The sequence below is a fragment of the Stegodyphus dumicola genome, chromosome 6, assembly GCF_044657685.1.
Source record: "Stegodyphus dumicola isolate Sdum_Otavi_A_Nest chromosome 6, ASM4465768v1".
In the NCBI taxonomy this organism is placed as follows: Eukaryota; Metazoa; Arthropoda; class Arachnida; order Araneae; family Eresidae; genus Stegodyphus; species Stegodyphus dumicola.
Genome location: NC_140773.1, coordinates 191,937,505 through 191,964,176, shown reverse-complemented (window position 1 = coordinate 191,964,176; position 26,672 = coordinate 191,937,505). Strand labels below are relative to the sequence as shown.

Sequence of the window (26,672 nt, the reverse complement as noted above, 5' to 3'; positions counted from 1 at the left end):
GAAATGTGCATGGGGGGATAACGAATCTAACTACTAGCTGAGAACAAACATGGTATTTCGTACAAATGATATTTTTTCTTCACCATATTTGGTATATGAGGAAGGAGGATAGTATAGGTTTAGTTTGGTTTATTTTAATTACGGTAAAGCACTTGAGGGCTATCTCACCTAAGAGAAGAGATCCCTTCGGGGTGGACTTTCTAAGGGAAACTGGCTAATGCATGTTACACATGGAAAAAACCACGAAAGGAGTAACAGGAAAGTAGAAATGAAGATCGTATATTCATTGTGTTACAGAGATTTACAACAAAAGGGTTTTTTGGCCGATATGCTAACGGCCCAGTGGATCGTGAGCCCCACAATATGTTAAGATTTTATTTTAATTAATAAATTATCTTTATTAGTTCAGCTTTTCTTTACTTCTGCTTTTCTCAACTTTCACCAGAATGCAAGTTAATTCAGAATTAAATACGCATTTTCCCAGTTTGTCAGTGTTTAGAAGCTTAGGCTGGCTGTCACCCGCAATGAATGTATGCTGTTTATCTTGCCAGCAAAAATTTGTTTACTGATATTCTTCGCAATAATCAAGGTTTAAATTAGTCAGGTTTAAATTAGTAATCAAGGTTTAATAAGTCAAGATTTAAATTAGCCTCTGCTAAAACTATTAGGAATTTTCATTTTAGAAAAGTGTGTATGGGTTAAAAACAAAAAAATTTTGTTTTCCAAGTTCTTGTGTTATTGTTCACTTGAATGAAAAAATTTTACTTTGTTATAAAATTTATGTCTTCTTTGCATTTCAATTTACTCCTATGAGGAGTTATAAGGAAAAGAAAATGTTTGAATTTTTAGCTGATGGGAAAAAAATTATGCTCATCATGGAAAAAGACATGCATTGCTAAATACAATGTAATATCAACAAGAACTCTCTTTTATTCATGTATATTAATAATCAGACATCATAAATATCTTAAGATATTTTCCTAAATCCATAAATAATAAAAACAGATATTGTCAGCGCAAATTATAAGCTTTATATTTGAAAAAAAATCATCATTCATGTTAGCACGATTCATGTTAGCATTCATGTTAGTCGATTTCAGGATTGAACAATTGCAATTATGTCAGTAATTATGATTATTTACACACTGTCTATTTCAAAATTTTTATTTCTAATTTTGTCTCAGCTGTGCATTATTATTCATAGATCATCATGCATACTATGTTCTCAGCAATTTTAAGAGAATTTAATAAAAATTATCATCCAAAAAACTGTAAAAATATCATATAAAAATGGTATTAGTTTTATTATTAGACATCGTACAAGTATAAAATATAAAACAAAGACTTGCCCAGCAAGAATATAGGAATAAAGATGAATAAATAACCAATTTTAAATGGTTCCATAAGCCAAACCAAACGCCCCAACGGCCGCCTCGCCTTCGTGTGCAACATCATCATAACTAGGAGGAGGTGAAGACCTATCCAGGAATTCACCATCGTCTGTTTCTGCATCTATATCAGAAAGATTGCTACAGCTTGAATTTAGTTCTGAATTTGATGCTTCCAGTTGCACAGTACAGGACATCACTGCGGTACCACTCGTAGATGGTTCTGAAATATTCAGAACTAGATTCGTCTCCATACTTCCAACAGGATGGTTGGAAGAATGTTGCTCACTGGCGAGGTTTTCAGGCTCCAAATTGCACTCTGGTACACTGCAGTCAACAACAACTCCAGGTACAGTTATTATGTTGTCGGAAGGCAGATTACTGCTGGAATTTTCTGATACGTCAATTAGAACATCTGAGGTAAATTCTGGAATGTCGGTAAGGATATCTGAAGAATCAGTGACACCTATAAGAGTGCTGGTAGGAGGCGGAGGAAGATCTAAAATACTGGTGGATACTGAATTTTGAACATCGACAAAGACGTTAGGCAAGTTTTCAGAATTAACTGCACTTGTCGAAGGCTCGGATACATCTACAAGAACCGTTGAAGGCACGGGAATGTTTACGAAGGCACTGTGATTTTCAGGTTGGCTATCACACGTGCTAGGTACGTTATCACAGACTGAGTTAATCTCTGGTGAGCAGTCCATCAAATCGATGGTATTGGCTGTAGAGGAGCTTCTCTCCTCTGTTTGAGTTGTACCTGCGGCAGTAACAGCAGACGATCTCTGAACTGGAGCCTGAATACTACTACACTCGCCGGTCATCTCTGCAATAGCAGTCACAGGAGCACTGGAAGAGCCACTGCTAGTAACAGAAACAGGATTTGGCACTGCATGAGACCATATATTGCAAGTCTGCACCTCAACGCTTTTCAGCACAAGATTAGTAGCTGGTTTTGGGGCCGCAACAGAGCTTGAAGAGGCAACTTCAGAAGCAGTTGTTTCAGGTGCAACACTGAAAGGCAAAAGAATCAAATTAAGAAACATCTCCTACAAATGTTTTTAACGGCAATATTTAATTTTATTTTAAACTCTCAGAGAGTGGAGAATGATTTGTTAAAATTTTCAAAATGAAGATACAGTGCAGCCTCGTTTAACAAGCATAACTTATTCCCGAATCTTACGCGTAGTGCCAAACACTCGCAAAGCGAAACAATTTTTTTCTGTATGAATGTTGGTAAAATAGGTTAAAATTCTGAAAAAAAAAAAAAAAAAAAAAAAAAAAGGAATTAAAAGATTACTCAACTGAAACTTCCATTTAATATATAATTAAATACGTTTAGTTACATAATAAATCAGCGAAAATATCTGTTGGACCCTACGCTGCTAATTATGCGACGGAAAGAAACTTATAATAATAATATCCAGACTTTAAACGAGAAGATTAAGGAGGAATGATATATAAAGTTTCTCAGAATAAAAACACACAACGTACTTTCAAATTTTAAATCACTTGAATATAACGTATTTGTTTGAAAGATTTAACACACATTGCAGTGCCCATTTCACACGCACCGCCATATAACTAACGGGCCGTAACTTAGAGCGTTGAGTCAATCAACGATAATATATGTGCCTCTCGAGGAATGTGAACTCTTGGGTACGCAAAGTGGGAAATCTACGTTTGGTCGAAGGCCGGCAACGTTAGTCGCGAAGTGTATAACAACCTTTTCCACGGATAGGAATTTCAAATGGCGCAAAGTCGGCGCTTTTTCTCAGTGACGGGTCAATTCTGAGGTTAAATTGAAGAACCTTTTTCCCATGTTTTACGAACGATATTTCCTCTAATGCGTCACATCCTGGGACACCGGCTGTACGCCATTTCAAGGCAGGGCCTCTTTCCTTCCTGGCCTGGAGGTCAATGTTCATGTCAAAACAAACACAGCCATCACAGCTCAAAGTAGGCATGCCGAATTTAGAGCCTGTAATCTGAATAATTTATGCATACTTCTTCGACGGCCTTTGATATTTCATTGGTCAACAGAAATACTTTTTAGAGAGCAGAAACTGCCAAAGGAAAAGCAGCAAAACAAAAACTTTAGAAGTTATCATATCATTTGCGTTTGAAAATAAAATTTTTTCCTTTTAAAACATTACTTTAGAAAATGGAGCTGTCTGATGTGCCCATAATATCTAAAAATATAACGTAATTTAATCCGCATTCTTTAACGTCTTTTAACTTCAAAAATCTGATGTGGACACCACATGAATTCCTTGTACGGCTTATTAAATTATACACATTTTTTGTTTCGCTTCGTTTAAACTTACTTCCTCGAATCATTCTTACTTAATTAACCAATCTGTGAAGACAAGCTGCAAATGAACTACAAAAATTGCAAATTTTGAAATCAAATATCACTGTGAATTTTTGTCGTTCGGGAGTCAAACTTCTTATAATTTTAGTTCTTCACACCGAGTATAAAACTTTCCTAAATATAAGTGCAGGAACCGGAAGACCCTATTAAAAGTTATATTTTTTATTTGAACAAAATGAATATTTTTTTTTTTTTTTTTGTAAATCTGACATCGTCAAAACATGAATAAAAAACACTTCTGTATTTAGAAGTATATGACTAAGACCAACGGTTAAAAAAATAAAAACCGGGTAAGGAGGGGGAGTATATGTACGTTTAGTTTTGCCGATTGCGATAAAAAAAGGCGGTACGCAACTACATGTTATAGCTTTGCCATATGCAAAATTCCAACGTTCTATGTCTAATCGTTTCTGAGCTATGCGAGATATATGCATACAAATGTGTGTACGTACGGATGGACAGACGTCACGAAAAATCCCTTTTTAATTCCACTTAAATCCGACGATAGGTAACAATCCGTTTCGAGGGGGGAAAAAAAAAAAGAGAGAGAGAGAGAGCTGTTCTGTCACTACGTACAGACCTCACGGAAAAAAAAAAAAAAAAAAAAAAAAAAATGTGCAAACTTGACGATTACTTGGTCACATTTGGGTCCGGACCTTGTATAACCGTAATAGATATTGTAACTGACGTTCTGTGGCACTGTAACCGTATCCGCAGTAATTTCCAAAAGCAAAAAGTACTAGATATTTCGATGGCCCAGTAAAAATTATATAAGATCGGAGAGAGCGTCTACTCTTTGTTTTCGTTAGCTCAGCGTTAGTTCAGCGTGAGTTCGGAGTAGTCAGATGGCTCCGGGTCAGCTTCGTTCTTTAGATGCGCTTTGCATTATTTGTGTTTAACGTTTGTGTTTAACGATAAGTTTGAAGTGTAACTACTGATTGTACTCTGTGATGCTGTGAAAAGTTGTACAACTATTTTTGTCGAATGTTCCAGAACTGTGAAAAAATAAATTTTTATCTACCTATCGTCGGATTTGTGTGCATTCAGTCTATTATGAACCCGTACGTACGCAACAATATTGAATGTTTTTTCATTTGAATTAAACGCAATTTTAATTAATTAATGCATTTTTATTTAAAGTAAACAGATTAAAGAGTAAATAATCTTAACTATTGCAATTATTTTTTTAAATAGTTTAGTTTGTTTGTGAGGTATTTCTCCCGCCTTTCTAGAGTGCCTTCGTGGTGTAGTGGTCAGCACCGGCTCCGTCCCAGTATTTCAGAGGTCCGCGGTTCGATTCCCGGCGAAGGCGTTGCATATTTTTCAATCTCTCTTGCTTCCAAAACCACCTTATGTCTCTATATGTTAATTAATAACATATTAAATATCAAAGAGTAATATCTTACGTTTTTCCTAATGGCAACAGACTCAAATGTAAAATGAAATCATGTTTCAAGACTAATAGCTCTTTTGAGCTGAAAACGCGCCATTTAAAAATAAGGCTTTAAGGTGCATAAGTTCGGGTGCAGAGCTACGTCTATTCAAAATCTGGTGGCTAGATGTTGTCGTTTGCCCATAATGCGAGAAACAAATTCTTCATTATTAAATAAATAGTGGAAGAAATAATTCTGATAACGAGTAAGGATGACAAAGAATTCCTTCCTATCTTCCCGTGCATTTTCGCGAAAATTCTTTCTTAACTTTCATTTTAAATCACATAGTTTGTTCTTTTGTTTTGCACGACCTCGACAAACAGACATAAATAAATTCTAAAACGTTAGCCTCATTTTGTATGTGATTTATTCTCTCACTTTCGAATGTTCGTGCCATTAATTCAAGTTCTGGTATTTTATTTATTTTTTCCACTCTCTGGAAGTTTATTATTCTGTAAGAGAAACACCAACGGCCGAATATCAAAAAGAATTATGGCAGCGTAACTGTGAATAGTCGTACAAATTAACATTTTAGTTCTCATTGGCAAAATAACTATATAGCTACTTTTTTTTTTAATCAGGTGAAATCTATTTGTGTAACAAAACTGTATGGAGGAATGAAATTCTCCTACATATACAGAAAGTAAAATTTCAAAATATACGATTTATATGGAGCATCAAACAACATTAAGATTCACCTTAAAAAATAATTATTTAACAAAACTCTAAATTGACCTAGTTAAAAATTTAAATGTGCGTTAAGCGATCTGAAAAACACAGTTTAATCTGAATCTTTTGCTTCCAGGAAAATTTGAAATTTTTTCCTTGACATAATAATAAAGCACATAAATGGGAAAACTTGTTGTTGCCATAGAAGTGCACTGATAAAATCCAGGGTCTTTAAGTAGCATATAGTCCAGTTCTACAACTTTTTAACATATACAAATAACGGCTCACATATACAAATATTCGTTCAGATAAACCTTTTTTAAACTTACATTTACATAACACTAAAATTATTAGAGATTTGTATCTCATTTACTCATTTGTATTTAGAGGAAAAAAATCTCAAATTTTAACGCCGCACCAGAGGGTTTATTAAGGTTTTTAAAGCTCTCGTTGAGCTCGCATTTATTTATCAGCTTTTGAACTCACTCCTGCTGAAGCAACTTTTTGCCTTTTAAATTTTTTAATTAAATATTACTTCCTTCGCACTTACGTCACTTAAATTTTAATGCAAAATCACAAGATTTTTTAAAAAAGCGTTACTTTAAAAATCTCTGTGCAATGTTAAGTGTTGCCATACATTTTTTTTTTTTTTTTTTTTTTTTTTTACACAGAAAGGCCAGAATTTTCGAACATCTCTTTTGCGTTGAATCACTTTTCAAATAAGTAGCCAGTATCGCGACCAGCACTTAAAATAGTTACTGTAAAAATAAACAAATGTATATAATGTTTTAATAAATCTAGCTAGCATCACTTTACAGATTCAACTGGTAATTAATAACAGATATAAAGAACTGTGTTTTACTGATTTTAAATCGCTTAGTTAGTTTGTTAATCGATAACAGACAGATTAAATTTAAAAGAAAAATTACATATCTTACGCTTCGCGAAACGGCAGCAAAGTGGTTAAAATTATTTTATATCGGATATCTTTAGAAGTTCTGATAAAGTGTTAAATGCTGTATAGATTTTTTTATACTATCTGTATTATTTTATTCAAAACAATACATGGCGATAACATTTGGTGGCAACATCCTTTTATTTGTATCGCCATTTTTTTTACATATTCACTGTATTATTTCTTTGCTAATACTGCATGACTATAATATTTAGTGATAACATTTGAAAAGTGGTAAGGGCAAAAAAAGTGAAATTTGAGACTAATAGCAGGTGCTAATAACAAGAAGAAGAAAAAAAAAAAAAAAAAAAGAGAGAGAGAGAGAGAAAGAAAGGACACCAAAAGATTATATCTTGTGGTAATATGGTATCAGAAATGCTTCAAATATTCATAATTATCAGCAAGATACATTTATTAAATATATATACTCATTAAATTTATTAAGAACTGTGCTTGTCGATTTTTAAATCACTCGTTTATTTAACAGTTACAAAATGATTAAATTTGAAAGCTAAATTAAAGATTTTAGGATTCGTTGAATGGTAAAACTCTGAAAATTGGCTGCAAAAAAAGTCACGTGAAGTATACAGATTTTATGTTTCACGCAATAATAAAACTTGCCTAGAGTTACATTGATGATAAATGCATGGTAGCATAATGCAGTCCCAAAATTTTTGGAAAGGCTGCGCAGAAAACGTTTAGAACATCAAAAGAAAAGGCGAAATCAAATAAAAATCTTAAAGAAAGAAAATCTGAAAGCTTTCAGATTTTATATTACGGCCAAAAGGGCTTTTTTTTTTTTTTTTTTAGCGTGTTGTGTTTTACCTTTATGTATTAAATATCATGCTTTTCGCACTTAAATCACATAAATTTCAGTTCAACAGCAATATCACAAAATATTTAAAAACAGCAAAACAGTATATTTTAGAATTTCCTATACGCAGTCCCGCGTGCTGGAGATAAAAATGTTTCTTTTTCTGTACAGTGTTGCCTATGCTCGCTTTGAAATTGTTGAGTTTGTTAATAAAAAATTCGTTACAGTTTTACAAAATTTGAAATAGATAATAAAACAAATTCGAAATTCAAAATTCGGGCTTCCAAGTGCCCATGTTCGATTGGAGGACTACGGTATTCAAAATTTGATGGCTGTGGGTACCTTTTTTTCATATTGCGAGAATTATTCATGCAGATTCTTCACTATTTATTTTCTTTAAATATAATACATGGCGATAATATTTGGTAGCAACAGTTCGAAAAGGGAATGACTCAAAAATAAAGCAATGCAAAATGCCGTTTTGAGACTAATAGCCATTTGGATCTAACTCTTCTTTGGGTTAAGAATTTTTATTAGAAAACTCAATAACATTTATATGTACAATGAAATATTCTGAATATGTTAAAAATTATTTACTCTGTTCAAAAAACTATTTGCGTTTTGTGCAATTATACTCCTTGACTCAATTTCTGATATTTCTTCAGAAGCAGTAATTCCTTAATTCTTGCTTTGTGAGATCTGATGTATTCCTCAGTTAAACTTTTCAACTAATATTTTCAATATTCCTCAGTTAAACTTTTCAACTAATATTTTCAAGCTCCAGTTCAGTTAAAATCGAACGTTACTAATTAAATAAATAAATCATAGCGCGATCGTTCGAAATAAATTCTAAATTTATATATTAGTATGTTATCATGCTTCGGTAAAATGAAACATTAAAAATAGGTTTTGACCATGTTAAGTAAAGTTTTGAACACCCAAGTGTAGCAACTAATTTATCTGTATCACGGTATGCGTGAGATTATTTGTTTATGAGCTGTGACCAAACGTTTTAGATATATTTGACTATATAAAATTTAGTGCATTCAAATTATATCGGAAGATTTGAAAGTTCGCCTGAAAGTAGAGACCCTTGCATAAATAAAGCCTTTTTCTTTTTTAAATAATAAATAAAGGCTTTTTCTTTTTTAAATAATAAATAAAGCCTTTTTCTTCCCCCCCCCCCAAAAAAAAATCACATGAACGTTTAAAACATATCCTTTCACCTTCTGTTCCTGGTAACGAAGAATAACATATGCGCTATTATGTGTTGCCAAAAAAAGGAAGCAAGACATATTGTAACGAAGATAATTTAGGAATAAAAAGAATATGCTAAGGGCTCTTAGAACAAACACTTCCGTGATAAATATCAATATCTCTAACCGTACGTCCCTGACCTAAAAGTCCAACAGCAATTAATTAATATTTTTATTTACAATTTGAATCTCTTGCTAAACTTCATTATATCATTCGCATTATTAAATTTAATTTTATGCTCAACTTTCTTTCATTTCTTTAATATATAATCCTCCAAATGACAGCGTAAAAGCAAACCGAAAAAGAAACAAAAAATTACATAGTTACCTACCGTCAGCTTCTATAGAAAAAAAAAAAAAAAAAAAGCTTATTTGATTACACGTTGGAAACCGGAAGGCGGCAACAATTAAAAAAAAAAAGTTACAGGCAGCGTAACGATGTGAAGTTGCTGTATGTAGATTAGCACGGGGAAAAAATGAGGAAAAAGAGCGAGTGACGTGTCGTTTACGCATGCGTCGTTTATTTCAGTTAGAGGTCAATAACGTTTAACTTACTAATTAATGGGTACACCAATGCAAATGCTTCTTCCTCGTGTTATCTGTGACAGTAATTCCGAGGAAGTCACGGGCGGCAATTCTTCAAACCATTCTGCGAGTTTCGGAAAATTTATGTTTGTACTAGCGGGCTGCAGTTAAAGCAAAATTTATAAGTTCTATGTACATCTGGAAAGAAAATGTCAGCCTTATTTTGGCTTGATTAACAATTTTCGGCCATACAAAATAGGGTTGTACCAATGTTGTCATACAAACATACTTTAACTGCTACTCTGTGTACTGTTGTTTAACTCCGAAACGTTGATCATCACGAGGAAAGAAAATTACATACGTCATCGGTTCCAAGTTACGATTTAAAATACTGATATTAATGACATCAACACCTCTTGCATGTATTACAATATCTCTGTTTGATGCAGGAACGCCATCTGCATTCTTGAAAACCACAGCAACTTCATTTCCTTTTGAAGCGTTGTAACGTCCTCTGTGCTCACTTGTAACAACATTTTTGCCCTTGATGTACGTATGGATAGCAGCAGCAGTTTCAGTACCTTGTTTTCGTAGAGTTCCTTCTTCAAATTCTTTTCAGCATCTTGTAGGCATATGAATTCATATACCTTAAAACTAAATCCGATTGTGTCAGCATTCAGAGCACCATTTCCAAGAATATTCGTTCTCTGTCTGAGCGCTTGATCCGAATCTAAACTATAGAGCTGGGCATACTGTTCTTGATCAGGATGAGGTGGATGAAGGTGTTTGCTCGGTGATATATGGCACCATGAATTCTATAACAATAGGGACCCGAACCTGTATTTCTATATTGGTACCCAAGGAAGCAAAACTAAGAAGACAGTCATAAGTACGTATGTTAGCAAAAAAATCTCGAGAAAATTGGTGGTTCACCATTCATTAAATTACCGAATTCTTCTGGATATCTTCTTCCTAAAAATAGATTGGAAAGAAGCATGAAATCCTGTTCATCAGGTGTAGATTAGATGAGATATAGTCTATCGCATTTTAGCTACGTACATCCTTACACATTTCGGATCAGAAGACATGAAAAATTAACTCTGACCTCAGCAGCAGACGAGCTACGCTAATGCTAGTTCTTAATCCACGAGCTGCTAGTTGGACACGTTTATCACGTATATGGCTATAACACGCACGGGATGGGGTATGTGATAATTCCTTACACTTTTATATCTAAGCAACAGTATTATTAATTTTTATTATGCAATTACGCACTTTTTAAATTCCATCTATAGAATATCACTTTAAAATAATAAGCGTTGTGAAAATACATTCAAAAATCAATTAATAGTGGACGAAAATTTTGACATGAAAGTTTCTGAAGTTATTTTTCATAGAAAATATGTTAAAAAATAATACTGATGAAAATGATACATACTGTTACGAAATGTCCAGTCGCGGTAAGATAGCTTCCCCACAAGGCGGGTTTAGGGTTGCCAGAAAATGGCAAGGAAAAGCAGGGTTGAAAAAATTTGGCGCAAAATCTCCCATTTGGCAACAAATCGGCGATATGCCATAGACATTCTAGAACGCATTCTTATCGGTTTGGCCCAGAATGTTCTCGACGGTAGGTCAAAAGTTAGATAAATCCTGCCTATATGCGGAGTAGCAGTATAGTGTCTAGGTGTCTCGTCAGTGAATCGTGAGAACGACCTAACCGAGTCGGGAGCTGTACTCAAGTGCTTTGCCGTGAAGCTGTCTGTACCACCTGATATATATATATATATATATATATATATATATATATATATATAGCCTGAAGGCTGTGTTGCTGATTGTTTCAGAGTGTTTGTAGTAGTTTTTTGACGACTGCAGACGTGTTTTTGGACCTACCCTGAGTAATACTGGGTAATAATTATGTTTTGATACTTCGTTGTGTGTTGTCGTCAATCACTCCAAATTCACGAACCCGTAAAAACGCAACAATACAGATATCAGTTGTTTCGATTTTATTTTCCTACAAAGCTAACCCAAATTATTTAATGGAAATATTCTGGATACTTTTATGAAGCCCTGCATGTAGACTTGGTGTCCACCCCTTCTCCCCCCCCAAGAAAAAAAGAAAGAAAGAAATACTCGGCGAAATGGTTCTCTGTAATTAGTGTAAAAAGAAATTAAATTGTAGGGTACAAGCATGTATAAAAACTTACTTTCCATCCAGCTGATAAACTGTAGCCACCAAATTCTGTACATTGGCAGGTGTGCCATCCGTCGGCAATGATAAAAGAATGAAACTTTTCCCAGCCGCACTGTTGACACCAGGACTGGCAGATCCCGGATTTTGAGGTTGTTGCTGCTGTTGGACTAACCGATTGATGTTCTGTACGACGGCTGAATGCTGTTCGATTCCATATGCAGTGACGACGGGTGGAAAATAACCAGGAAGCATGTTGAGAGACAGTTGACTCACGGACCTAGCAAGACAACAGTTCTTTTTAACGCAATTTCTAATGGTACAATTTTTAAAATTTAATCATACTGCACAGAAGTTAAATCAAGTGTGTGAACTTAAAGAACATGTAGACCCCGTGGTGTTTCAGTACGGATGCTGTGCTGTTCTAAAGAAAAGCTTATACCACTTCTACAGTGTCTACCCGAAGCGCATCGAAGCACCTATAAACATCCGAAGCGCCATTTTGAGGACAATTTTTATTCGTTTCCGTGTTTCGGCGGTCCTTTTTTGGAGATTCTTTCAATAATGTTATATCGAAAAAGTAGGCTGAAGAATGGTCTCGCGGTTGCCTCTAAGTGTTCAGACCATAACTGTTTTTTATTATTCAGTTCTATAGATTTTTTACTTAAATTTTGTTTACCAGTAACAGTCTACCTTCTAATTCCCCTTTCAGAATATTACAATACGTCTGTAAATCTCACGCTTTTAATTTTTTTAATTCTCGCAATATTTCGTATTTGTTCACGAATATTATATTGAGACTAAGGCTATTAATAATTACACAGTGACGGGGGCTTGAACAGAGAGAGATTTGAACTGTTCTTATTAAAAAAAAAAATGAAGTTGTTAATTTTACAGAAAAAGACATGAAAAACACCAAGATATGATAAAACAGAAGTGCTATTCCCAGATACATACAAAATGATACAAAAGGGATGGTAATATTTAGCTCAACGCAAAAATCTACCAGTGTTTGTGAAAATTCTCATTGAAAAGCAATTTTAAGGGACAATAGTTATTATATTATATTATCTTAGACTGATAAAGAAATACTATATCTCGAAAAAAAAAAAAAAAATCCAGCGCGAAAGTATTTTCTGGCGAAGGCTAAACAGCCCTTTTAGAAATTAAATCGCCTTTTAACTCATATTTAAAAAAGTGGCGTATGATAAAGTATGATATTCGAATGAAACTAACGTTCTTTTTACCTCGCATTGCTCAAAGGCAACAACTGCTCCGTCAGACTTCCATTGTTATTGACCATATGATTGTGCAGGTGGTCGGGTTGCGCTGGCCTTGAACAGCAGCCTTTTCCCGTCGACACATGTTTCCTGGCTCCCGCCTGCGAATTTCCGTTGCTGCAGCAGTGAAGGATAGAGCCAATGAGCACCAAAACGACACCCACTCCAGACACCATAAGCCACATGGGATCCCACCTGTGGAAAGCCAGAAAGACACCTCCTGTCATTAGGACACATGCTAGGATGCCAAGAAGGATGGATGTGAACACTTGAGGATTGCAGCATCCACCGGAAGCATCAGAGGAATCCTCTGAAGCGTCGTAGTCCTCTTGGCAGGCGCATCTGCAAGTTCCGCCACCGGTGGACTCGACCATGGTGTAGCTGGTCTCATCCGACACGTGTGGACATGCGACACCCTGCAAAGAAAAGTAAAATTTGATGTTAAAGACAGAACACGAAATATTCATTACTGTTAAATGGCAATAGTTTTTAAAATGAGTATATTTTCAAGCAACATAAATATCATTATGAAACTACAACCGCACGGGCTATACCGGCTCTTGCTCCGGTCTTGATTATTAGCCAGGTTTCTTATATAATTACTGCTTTGTCTTATTCATTGAGTTCCCCTGTTTTATAGCCGCACCTTGTTAAATTATTAGCGATGAAACAATCTCACCACAGTGTAAGAGACTGCACTGTTTTACGTAACTGCATTGTTTTACGTACACATCAATTCATTTCATGTAACTTATTTATTTGTCTTTCATTTAATCTATTTTTAAAACTGATTCACAAATTATTACTTATTTCTGCTGAATTTGCTCATCCTCTCTTTTCGACCATTTATTGTTAGGAATTTGTTACAATTTTATTCAATCGCCAACTGCACGTTCGACAACATTCGCCAAAATTTTATTCTAAATATGTGTATCCTAGGCATTGTGTTACAGGCAATTGCATCAGTGGGGTTTTCGGCACACTACGCCCCACGGCCACTTTCTGATGGCGAAAAGAAAGAAAGACCCTCATTCCTTTGTGGAACACGTTTTCCTTTCTTTTAGTTGTGTTGCATGCGTACAAGCTCTTAATAGATAGAATGCACATTGAACCGATGATAGTTTGATAAAATGGATTTCATCAAAAGAAACACTTTACAATTCTGGAACTTTCCATAAAAATACTCCTACAGCTCTTCTGCATATCACATAGTACAATCGGTAGTTACAATTCAAATTACTAAGAACGTTAAACGCAATGCAGTGCAAACTGCGTCTAAAACGCAAATCTCTCTCGGATATTTCAATACTGCTATTCCGATCTTATATAGTTTTCCCCAGCCGCCGAGAAATTTCTAGTGCTTTCTACTTCTCGAAATAACTCGAAGGCATATGAAGGTCGAATACGGTTAAAGTTACATATAGGGGATCAATTATATTTTTTAAATTACAAGACAAAGGGAGCGAGCCAAAATGTTGTCAGACGGTCGCCAAAATGTTGTCAGACTTTTGGCAGTTTCTTGCCAAATTTGACGACACCATTAGTAGCCAAAACCATCGCCAGCTTGGAGATATCTGGCCAATTTAGCGAAATAGCCATTTTCCTCAGTGTTAAAGAGACTTGTCCTTTAATCTTATTTTTTCAGCTGAGCTTTGTCTCTTTCAAGTATTTTTAGATTATACAAAAAACAAACAAACAAAAATATTAGTTTCACGTATAATTTTACTCAAATTATTTGCATGTATACAAAATTCATAACAGTAAGAGCTAAGAAGTACCGGAGCCGGGCTCCGGTGGGTTACTGCGCAATTTGGGCTCTGCTTAAAATAATAAAGGTAGTTTTTAAAACTACTTTTATTTCTGTAATAACTAATTAATGCCTCTACCGTGATTACAGAAATTTGAATAAATTAACAAAAACTGGCTGACAGAAAAACTTTGCAAGGTGAAGAAAAATAAAATACGTCTTCAAACGAAAAACGCTTTTCTTTTCACATCGTGGAAAAAATAAAATAAAATAAATAAATAAATAAAAATAAAAAAAGTCGTATTCCTTCAGTTCCTTTATGGCCGAACTTCAGCTTAATTGGCATTTTCGTATAAATACGTCAGAATAATAACAAGGCGGAACTATTTTCCACTTAGCACTCCTGGAAAAGGAAGAGCGGAAAATCTAAAAGCCCATTTCCAATCAAACTTCTATCTACTTCCGGCTGTTTCCGAAAAGTAGCTGACGTTTATTTATTATATGTCGTTACTTATCGCAATTATTTCCCGGATTGCAATACATCTCAATTCTAACCGCCATGATTTGTTTTACTGTACCGACATCATCTTCATATAAAATAATGCTCATAGGATATAATGCTAGGTTAGGCTTTTAGGAACTTTTTTGATGTACGATCGAAATAGTTTGGAGTTTTTTTTTTTTTTTTTTTTTTTTTCTCCATTGTGTAAGGATATGGAGATTTCTCTGCGGCCCGGAGAAAATCAGCTTTTAGTTTTTAAGTGTTATAATTTTAAAAAAGGAAGAATAATTATGTTAATTGATAACAGGAGGTACACTTTCAATAAATCTAGTTTAAAGAAATTTATATGAGAAAGTCTAATTTGTATACAACCTTCCGGTCTATTTCAGGCCTGAGAGCAAGTGATTTTGTTTCAACTCCGAGAAAAGTTTAAAATTTATATTATGACAAAATAGGATGTTATAGCCAATCCGAAATTCGGACTGATTTATTTACGAAACAGGGTGGATGGACATGAATCGTGTAGTAGGGTTTTTTTTCCTTTCCCCCCCCCTGTTTATTTTCACTGACTTTAAAGCACAGGGTTAACTATTTGATTGCATTATATTTAATTTATGCATTTATTTTTTTTATATATTGTTAAAAATATGAGCGTTTTCGAAACTTAATTTTGCTAGTTGTGCATAATTTTGTTACAGTGTAATCTAAAAATATTTGTTATAATTCAATAATAACTATAACAATATATAAATATTCAATATATACTATATAATATTCAATAGCATATATAAATCTACATTCGAATTCATTGTAGCAATAAAAATTATAGAATTAAATATAATAATCAAGTAATTATAATAATTATTTTACAATTACACTTTATCATAAAATTATGTACAAACAAATTTAGATTTGGGGATGGGGAGAAAGAAAAAAATAATTATTTTAGAAAAAAGAACGAAATAATTATTGTATGAAAGATCACAGTATTGGTAAATGTTAAGAGAGAACTCTCATGTGACCCCCCCCTCACCCTGCGGCACGTAAATAACAGCCTTTTGAACGGTTCCATCTATAACTAGAGTCAGTCAATAAATTCGTGCGCATTTTTTGGCAAATTTTTAAGTAATATAAAAAAACCACAATTTAACATTTTAATCAATTATATATTTTTCTCCATTACCTACAATGTCTCGCCATCTTACAGGCAGTTTTTTTACGCCATTGCTGTAGAAAGACTCTGGTGTTTTGATGCAAAAAAACTTGAAAGTTCATTGTGTACATCCTGTTTAGAATTTAATTTTTTTCCCAGTGAAAAATTTTCTAAGGCACGAAATAAGTGAAAATCACTTGGGGCAGTATCTGGGGAGTAAGCAGGATGTGGCAAAAGCTCCCAATTAAATTCACTAATTTTTTACAGAGTTGCTCGAGCTGTATGCGGTCTAGCGTTATCATGATGAAGCAACGCTTTTTTGATATTCACCCATCGTGGGCGTTTTTTGATCAATTCTGAGTTTAGACGGCAAAGTTGTTCACTATAAACTTATGAATCGTTTGATTTGGTTTTAACAGTTCAAAACGTCCATTATCCATGCTGCTTTTTCCAACTTAAAATTTTTTAAACCATTTCTGGGCAGTCCTTACACTAATAGTGCGTTCATCATGTACACTATTAATTTTTATCGCTGCAAACCTGGCAGATTCACCACACGAAAATAAAAAATGTAGCACAGCACGTTTGTACTGATTATCTATATTCATCTTCTATGGGTACTAAAATGCGTTCGATATTTACGAAAGTTTGTGATGAACTGAATAACATGTTAGTCAAACGATGGCAAGTTTCAACAGGTTTAAAATTCTATTGTTTTAGTAAATGCATCATAGTGAATTCCACACATACTCTTAATGCGCACGAACTTATGGACTGACCCGATATTTTATTCTAACTACTTTTTTTACTAAGATAACAATTTTTCACTACCACTCAAGTATTAAGTTGAAATGTAACTGCAAGTTCTCGCTTTAGGAAAAAATAAATGAAATTTAAAGCGGTGAATTTTCCCTGTGGCAGACATGCTATATTCCAGATCAAATAAAGAGCATATAGACAGAGATGAGTAATGAGTACAAAATGTAAAGAAAGAAATTTCTAAAATGTTCATTCGAGGCTACTGATTGGCTGAATGGAAAACGCTCTGACAAGGTCACATCAGTTTCGGTCCAATTTAAGTGCTTTCAAATGACTCAGAAGTAAAATCACACACCGCTTCATAGTGGCTGCAAACGTCAAACGTCAAAAATGTGTTTTTTAGAGCAATCTCCAACGTAGTCGATATAGACCCCTCAAGGAAGAAAAGTAACTTAAAAATCATTAACGTCATAAATAACAAATCGATAAGATTTAATTTTAAAATTAATTTATTGTTATTATACATATTGTAAGCTCCACGTCTATTTCAATTAATACAATGATTCCCTTCAATCAATGGCAAAAATACAAAGAACTAAATCCTAACTCTCATAACTGCTAATTTAAAGTCTGATGTGTACACCACATGATTTCCTTCCTTTCAGATTACGCACATTTGACGCTGCACTTCATTTAAGCTTATTTCCTCCAATTAGTCTAAATTAATTACGCGATTCCTTAACGCAACTTGAAAATGACATTAAAAATTCCAAATTTTGAAATTAAATATCTCAGTCAACTTTTGGCGAAAGGGAGTCAAACTTCTTATAATTTTATTTTTTCATACCGAGTGTAAAACTTTCCCAAATAAGTGTAAGAAACACGAGACTGTGTTAAGAGTTAGATATCGTTATTTGACCAAAATTATCATTCTTTTAATTTAAAATTGTCAAAACATGAATATTTTTGTCATTTAAAATATTTATGTAACTGGAAGTATATGACTACGACCAACGACTGCGAAAATAAAGGCCAGGCAAAGACGGTAGGTATAAGTGTACATATGTAGAAATATATAGATAGATACTTATGTATATACTTTTGGAAAGGCCGATTGCAACTAAAAAGGAAGGTATACAGTTGCATGTTATAGCAGTCTCATGTACGAAATTTCGACGTTCTACGGCTAAGCGTTTTTGAGTTATGCGAGATACATACGTACGTACACTGCAGGGGGGAAGGGAAAAACAGTTCTATATCTCCCATTTTACTGGACCAATTGACTAAATTCAAATTGCATCTTCCATGTCTCGAAAGCCCGACTTAGAACATATATTAGATTCATAAGCATTCTTCTAACATAGGGCTTCTGACACAAAATCGGACTTTTTTTCTGAAATGACATGCCATTTTTTTTCCACATTTCGAATTTACGACTCAAATTATGCCTAAATATTAAATTTTATAAAATTTCGTGCGAAATTTACGGAGAAATTCAAAAATTTAACTTGGCGCATTTTTTAAAGTTTTTTTTTTTTTTCAGTGCGCCAAGAATAATTCACTCCGCGAACTTCTTAATATATGGCAATCTATTTTCCTTTCCCTTCCATTGTGCAGGAGAGGAAAAAGAGTCATATCGTTCCGATCTTTTTACATTGTGGATGAGCGGAAAAAAAGTCACATCGTTCCTACTTTCAAATAATTTCAACAAAGTGTCTAAAACACATTTGATGTTATTATCCCTTTCAACAAGTATGTCAAATTTCAAAACACGCCAATATATAAATTCACGTATATCTTTGGAAATTTTGAATAAAAAACTCTAATTTTTTGCAGGTATGCTTAGAAATACATCTACTATAAGATGACGGTAAACATTTTATAGGTTGTAATTCAAAATTTTTATAAAAATTATTTAAAAATACAAATTTTAAAAATAAATCATAAAAATGAGCGAATGTTTTTTGGAATGAACCTAAATTTTGAAATGTGAAAGGAAGAATCAAATAAGTTTAATAAAAAAAGTGATATTTACAAATATATGCCAATTCAATTAACATTGAGGAGCTAACATTTTTATAGCTCATTTTTTAAAAACTACTCGCGAGATTTTTACAAAACTTGGCAGTATGGCATGATTTGAGCCACGAAATCAAAACATTGAAAAAAATTGGCATGCAATTTCAGAAAAATACCGATTTTGTGTCAAAATACCTGTATTAAAACAATGCTATATATAAATCTAATATATATCCTAAGCCGCCCTTTCTAGACATGGAAAGCGCAATTTGAACTTCGTCAATCGACCCAGTAGAACAGGAGATATAAAACTGTCCGGGTTTTTTTTTTTTTTTTTTTTTTTTTTCGCAGTGTACGTAAAGACGTCACGAAAAAGTCCATTCTGAATCCATTTTAAAATCCGTTTTGGAAAGAGTCCTTTATTCTATCCACACGTACAGACGTGAATCGAAAAATTCGTCCAAATGGAGGATTCAGAAACAGTTAAAACGGATATTTACGTTGAAATACATCCGAAATTTTTCGCGATTACAGTACTTCCTTTACTTCTTCTGATTTATGAATATAAACAACTACTTTGATTCAAGTTTCAACTCAGACTGTTTTGATATTGATCAACATTTTATATACTTTTCCTGGTTTAATTCTTAAAACATTTTAAAAACAATATAAATTTAAATAAATGTATATGCATTTTTTTGGTTCTGGAAAGGGTGATGATCGCCTAGCAGCAGCGGTGAGACTGGTGCAAGGGTCAAGACAAAAAGGTTCAGAGCCACTATGTTAATGTAATCGAGACGGAATAAGCTGCGGCGCTGCAATCAAAAGGAAGCTATTCATCTTGAAGTTTATTCAAGGTATAATTTATTCATTTTCATTTAACTACATTAAAGTTTATTTATTACAGCAATATTGGGTAATCGGTTTCGGGTAATCTGGTAATTCGATTTGGTTCTGCATCCTGGATTATTTTAACTGAATTAAATCGAGGAACTAAATACTACACATAAAAATGATAACTAGTTCCAATTTTTTCTGGTTTTTTTCAATAAAGAAAACGCGATTAAAAAATTCAAATATCTTTATGAGAAATAATTTTTTAAATGCATGTTTTTCGTAACTTATTTTTAATTATCTAAAAATTGCAATATCGATGTCTGTATACTTTTCTTTCTTTTCATACATTTCTTCACAGCAACAAACTGTGTTGTTTATCGTACGGCAGATAGCGGGGGCTGCGTTCAATATTGGGATCAGCTTCCATACTATGCTTTGACACGGTTTCAAGCATTTCAATAATTTTTTATAGTTGCTCAGGTTTTTAACTCCGTGCAGGTGTTTCAACTTGTCCTTCCGTTTTTCATATGCTAGTTGTTCATAAGTATTAACCAAATATTTCATTATCTAATTCAGTATTGTTCGATTTGATGCCTTCAATTATGTTGACGGAATCTAATTCACTGAAACGAAGTTGCTGTCTGATGTTATTAGTGACGTCAGCAAAAAGAGTTTCAATATCAACGAAATCATTTGCGCAATGGGTTGGATATGTTTCCTTACTGCCCTTATATTGTTTGCCCTTAATTCATACCCTGCTTCGCTTATATTTTTAACAAAGTTTCTGAATTCGTAACTATGTTAAAATTCCACTAAAGTAGGTATAAGTAATACACGCTGTTCAAAACAATTGAGGATATTTTGAGTTCGGTATGAAACAACCATATAATCGAGTAGTCTTTTAACAAAACTGAAAGAAAAAAGATTAAAAAATAAAAATTATGACGTTTACAGACTTCGCAATACGCAAATTTTGTCTATGACTTTGAAATTTAGCGAGTTTTCGATAAGGAGCGAAAAGGGATGTGCAGTATTCTTTGCGTTAGAAGTTTAGAAGTAACTGACATACGTTTAAAAGCTGCTTCTTAGCTGTGAACACGATATCAAACACATGACGTAGCTAAATCCATAGTCTGGAAGACCACCGGTCAGCTAAATCGGCTAAACGAAACCCATTGTAGCGGAAGCTTCTGGAGGATTTTTAAAGTGTCCTTTCCATAGGGAACTGAAAACATTACACGAAGACGAGCAAAATGTTGCAGGCAGCACAAAATGAAAACCAGTGTTAACAGTAATGGCCAGCAGAAACCTCAGTGTGAATGTCACTCTTTTACAGAAGCACCTTCTGAGGGCTACTGGCACCAGTGTTTCTACTTAGACTGCTCAAAACCGACTTCAACAAGTAGTTGACCAAAACGTCTTGCTTTGTATGCTCACAGACCTATGGTTTGTGTTTCTTAAGCGGGCACTATACTGCCCATGAAGATGGGCACATGAGCACCTCAGATGAAGACCAAAGAATGGAGTAATGTTCTCTTCCCAAATGCGCTTCACTTTAATGCCAACCTTACAACAGGCAGCCTGCCATTTGGAGAGAATGTGGCACTCAGAATAATCCTGTATTTATTAACGAAAGTGTCCGATTTGAAAGAAGCAGAGTGATAGGTCCGGGCTGGTGTCTCTATTAATGGTCGTACCAACTGCACATCATCAGAAATGAACCAATCACAGCTGAGCGATACAAGCGTGAGATCCTCAGACCTATTGCGGTCCTTAGCTGCAGCAATCGAGAAAAGAATTCATTCTCACGAATGATAACACTAGGCCAAGACATGTTCGATTACTGGAAGACTTTCTTTGGAAAGAAATCTTTCGAATGGATTGTATAACATGCTTTCCGAACATGAATTCAGTGAGGAATGTTTGGGACATTCTAGGAAGGAAGCCTGATTGTCACTCCCAAAAACATCTCAATGGTTGGAAACCTTGATAACTTCACTGATTCCATGCTCCACAAACGTGCAACTTTGCTTTCGGTCAGGGGCTACCATATTCCTTATTAGAATTCTTTTTTATCTGAAAAATCACATTTTTTATTCTCTTTTATAACGTGTAAAAAAATATGCTTCTTGCGCTTTCCGACAAAAATAAGAATAAAATTGAATCATTCCTTCTTCCGTGCATAAATTAGTTTTCCTATAGCTAACAGCATCTATAAATCATACATGAACTAATAAAACATTTCCTTATCCGCAGTTTATGTCTATCATAATATCCCTTCACTGCTTTAAGCATTATACATACAATGGGGAAGCCCAGAAAAAAATAAAATATCTGTCACATTGCAAAACTTTTAAACCGCATAAAAGTAAACGCACAAAAAGTGACTTCACAGGATTAAAAGGGAAAAAATTAAATATTTATGCACTGAAAAATAATTTCAAACACTATTTTTAACTCATTTTTATTTTGTTCAATTAAAATTGAGTTTATTTAAATTTTTTTTTAATGTGGGCTATGACTGTGTTATTAGATATCAGAAAAGTGTTTCCATTTTTAATTCCTCTACTCCTTTTTTTTTTTTTTTTTTTTTTTTTAAATAACGTACGTGAATTAGGAGAAAGAAAGTTTAAAGTGAAATTACAGATTTCTTATTTCTTTCTGAAGTAAGTTTTTATCCCTTTCAAAATTTTGAGATATATAACTTTTCAATGCGCATGCGCATTGAAATATATGACTTATTTAATTAATTTTTCTATGTAATAAATATGTGAGCAAATTTATTATTTGAGTCGGAACCCCCATCCCCTTCCCCCAATTTCCATAATATTCGGCATTTTTAACTCAGAAAACTTATTATTTTCTTGTTTTTCGGTGAATGTTGATTTAAGGAAAACTTATAAGATTAGGATAAGATATATGCATTCTAAAAAATAATTCAAGCAATTTAAAAATATAAGAATATATAAAAAATATATGAGGAATATCATGCCTCTTGAGTAACTCCAAACTTCGCAATGAAAATTACTGACCACATTTTATCTACAAATAAAATTACTAATGATTTCTATAACTCATCGTGAATAACTGATTACACATTAGAAAAATACTCTTTACTTCAATAAGGCACATATTTTCACGTGGCACTAGTTATGGTTAAATAAATTTCAAACCTATTTTAATCAAGTCTATTTCCAACCAGTTTTTGCTAGAATATTATTATCCTTCAAGGTATGAAATAATACGAATAATTACTTATAATTTGATTCAACAATTAGATACCTGTCTTTATTTACTTCGAAAAATATCTTTCAACAGTTTCTTTAAAATGCATTGAATTATTCGACAAAAATGCTGCACGTTTTCATAGCATTAAAATATTATTTTTAAGTCAATCATGACATTACTTGCATCAAAAATATAACTTACCATCATGCAATAATTTGCAGCTCCATTAAACTCCACTGTAATCAAACAACAACATTTTTAATAGGCTAATAGATTTTCACAGCAGACGACAAACACTCATAAGGCAGACGAAACTGAAAGGCCCTTGACTACGGAACACACAGAAATGAAATTCGAGGCGGTATGACTTCTAGAGAATTAGCAATTGGAGCAAACTGTGTATCAAAGTAAAAAAAAAAAAAAAAAAAAAAAAAAAAAAAACCCAGAAGCTTTTAGGAAAAAATTAAAAATAAACAAAAAAAAGTGTAAAGAACAGAACACAGAGGGGGAACTGAACTATGAAGGGCAGAAGGACGAATAAAAGAATAGGACTGCTTTCACTTGCGGAGCCTCTGATTTCCGCTCCACTATAAACACACCAGCTGTCAATAGATGGCGCTCTTCCGCGTGACCTCCAGTTTCGGTGCAGATGCTTCAGAGTTTTGATTTTTCTTAAATCAACTTTCCTTAGGCTAACAGAACAATTTAATTGAAATAGCAATAATGATAATGAAAAGAGCAATAATGATGATGAAAAGAGCAATGATCTTAATAACGAGTTTTTTAAAGTGCTTTTATAGGTATTTTTCTTAATTGCTCTCAGTGGGTTTCAAACATTCTGTCGTTATGGACGATAGAATGTCTTCTTTTGCAGTAATGCCTAAACGATTTCCGAAAATGACTCCGAAAATTACTATATTACATATCTTACTATTATGCATAATTATAATAAAAAACATAAAGTACCTAAAGTTCATATTAAAATTTTTAATTATTTATAACAGAAGTTTCCTTATTAGTCCAAAGGGCTATTAGTCTTGTGACGGCATTTTGTGTTGGTACACCATAAATTTTCGATTCGCTTTTCAAATTATTGCCACCAAATATTATCGCTTTGTATTATATATATATAGAAATTAAATAATGAAGAATCTAAATGGATGTATGTACGTTTCTCGCCCTGTGAAAAAACAACGATACTTAGAGCCATCAAATTTTGAATAACGTAATCCTCCACCAGAATATGGGCACCGGGAAGTCCGAATTTGTAATTTGCAATTTATTTTATTGCATGTTGTATTTGTAAAACTTTAACAAATTTTCCATTAACGAACTTAACGATTTCAAATCGAGAAGTGCACAGGGAAAAAAAAAAAAAAAAAAAAAAAAAAAATCATCTCTGTGCCCGAGACTGTCTATCGGAAATTCTAAAGATATGCTATTTTAATTTTGTTTTTAGCCGAAAGGGATATTATACCAAATGCTCTCGAAAGGTGCATGTGTGTATAAATGAAAAAAACGCCTCTTTGGGCGTAATATAAAATCTGAAAGGCCTTCAGATTTCGTTTCTACTTTTTTTTTTCATTATGGAAACATTCCTATTAAATTACTTTAACAACTGCTTTATTTTTTTTAATTCCTATATCCATTTCATATACTACGGAGGCGGAAAGGACCCTGCACTTTGCACCATCAAGAGAACTTCCGACCTAAGGTGATACCTAACGGAAAAAGCCCACCCAGTGGAAATTATTTATTGAGGAGATCCTTTATAGAAAGTTTTTACAAGGAATATTTTTACATGACAGTGAAAGTCATTTACAGTCTTCTTTGCATTTACATGCTACGTTGAACTAATTTTGATATACATTTCAATTTGATTTTAATAAATTTCAATAGTTCAAGATTCAGTGAAAGTTCTATAGTTGAATCAAGTTTAATATAGATCAAAAGTATCAAAATATAGTCAAGATATAGTCTTAAGATATAAATTTCTGAAGTTCTAAGTTCTTTAAATCGAAGATTTCGATGTTTATCGTAATTTCAGAGGGTCTTTCAGGGGTGAAAAGGATTGAAATCAATCAAAAGAGGATTAAATTTAATATTTTCCTGAAAATGCCTATTTTTCTCTAACATTTCGCTTTACATTTTTCCAATATGGCTATGCAGGGCCAGGGTTAGGGTAGTTAAACCCCGCGAGAAATTGTATTCTACACTAAGAGATAAAAAACTAATGGTTAAATCATTAAGAAAACTTTTAATACGCATAATATTTGTTTGCGTATTCCAACTGTAAACATTCGAGTTTCTGTCTCTTATTACTAAACACGAAACACCTAGATATACAGGGCGGTCATAAAAATCTTCTCTGGTATATTAACCCCAGTGGCCTATCCGCTCATTCAATCGCAAAATAAATTTCAGATAATGTTATGTGAAGATATGAGCTCGAGATTATGACTTAAAATATTAGAGCTCTCACGATTACGGTTACAGTGAAAGCATTTCGAAATTTTCGAATGACAACACACACTTTTTCCAGCTCAAATTAATCAATGCATAAAAAAAAAACTTAAATAGCTTTGGAACTATACACTTTTGCCGAAAATTGCCGGCGTGAAACATTTGCAAAGAAGAGTATTGTACTGACCATATGCATCTTGTAGCCCAAATTTTGAGCTTCGAATTTATTTTTTACTTAACTCATATTTTGCACGATTATAAGGAATGTTTCATCACCACATTGAAATGAAATGAAAAGGCATTTGATTTTATGAAACATCTTCTTAATTTCCAAATGGGGCCAAGTAACTATCCAAGAACACTTGGCATTTCATTTATAGATTTAACATTTACTAGGAACATAATTGCAGACATTTTAAATTATGTATCTTATTTCTCATATCATTGACTAATTTTACATACAGTCATTTTGAATGAAAATATGTAATAAATAAAAAGTAAAATAAAATAAAATATTTATGCGCATGTAAAATCTTTTATTTGTTTTATTTGTTCTCTAACATACTCAGCCTTCCGTTAGTAATCCTATGCATTTAACACCAGCGGCTCTTTAAACTAAGAGAGACTGTCAATTTTTGCCCAAAGGGGCAATTTGCGCAGAAAGGCTTAATTTCGCTTTGGCATTTTCCGTTGATTCACTGTAAACGACGAATCACTTTTCAAATTGTTGCCACCAAATATTAGAACCCTCTGTTATATTTAAAGAAATTAAATCATGAAGAATTTACATTAAATGTATGTCTATTTCCCGCATTGTGATAAAACAACGATAACGAGCTATACGATACCAATTTTGAATAACGCACGTCTCCACCCGAATATGGGCATCTGGAAGCCCAAATTTGAAATTTGTTTTATTATCTACTTCATATTTTGTAAAGCATTTATAAGTTTTTGATTAAGAAACTCAACGATTTCAAAGCGAGCAATGGCGACAGTGTACGGGGAGGGGGATGGAATTGAATTTTATGGTTTAAATGAGAAGAACATGATATTTAATAAATAAAGGTAAC

At 33.4% G+C, this 26,672-nt stretch overlaps 1 protein-coding gene across 3 annotated transcripts in view; it reads right to left on the bottom strand.

Annotated features, from left to right (window-relative positions):
- Nucleotides 1-1,280: 1,280 nt before the first annotated feature.
- Nucleotides 1,281-26,672, bottom strand: part of LOC118194195 (uncharacterized) — an 89,303-nt gene continuing 63,911 nt past the window's right edge. For 2 of the 3 annotated variants that reach the window (XM_035365410.2, XM_035365412.2), the window contains exons 2-4: nt 12,859-13,307; nt 11,628-11,891; nt 1,281-2,405 (exon numbers count right to left, since the gene is read on the bottom strand). In XM_035365410.2, coding sequence (XP_035221301.1) covers nt 1,391-2,405; nt 11,628-11,891; nt 12,859-13,307 — 1,728 coding nt within the window. In that variant the 3' untranslated portion in view covers nt 1,281-1,390. Of the gene's footprint in view, nt 2,406-11,627; nt 11,892-12,858; nt 13,308-23,337; nt 23,543-26,672 lie in introns of those variants that run through there. The other variant, XM_035365411.2, reaches the window with a different exon arrangement.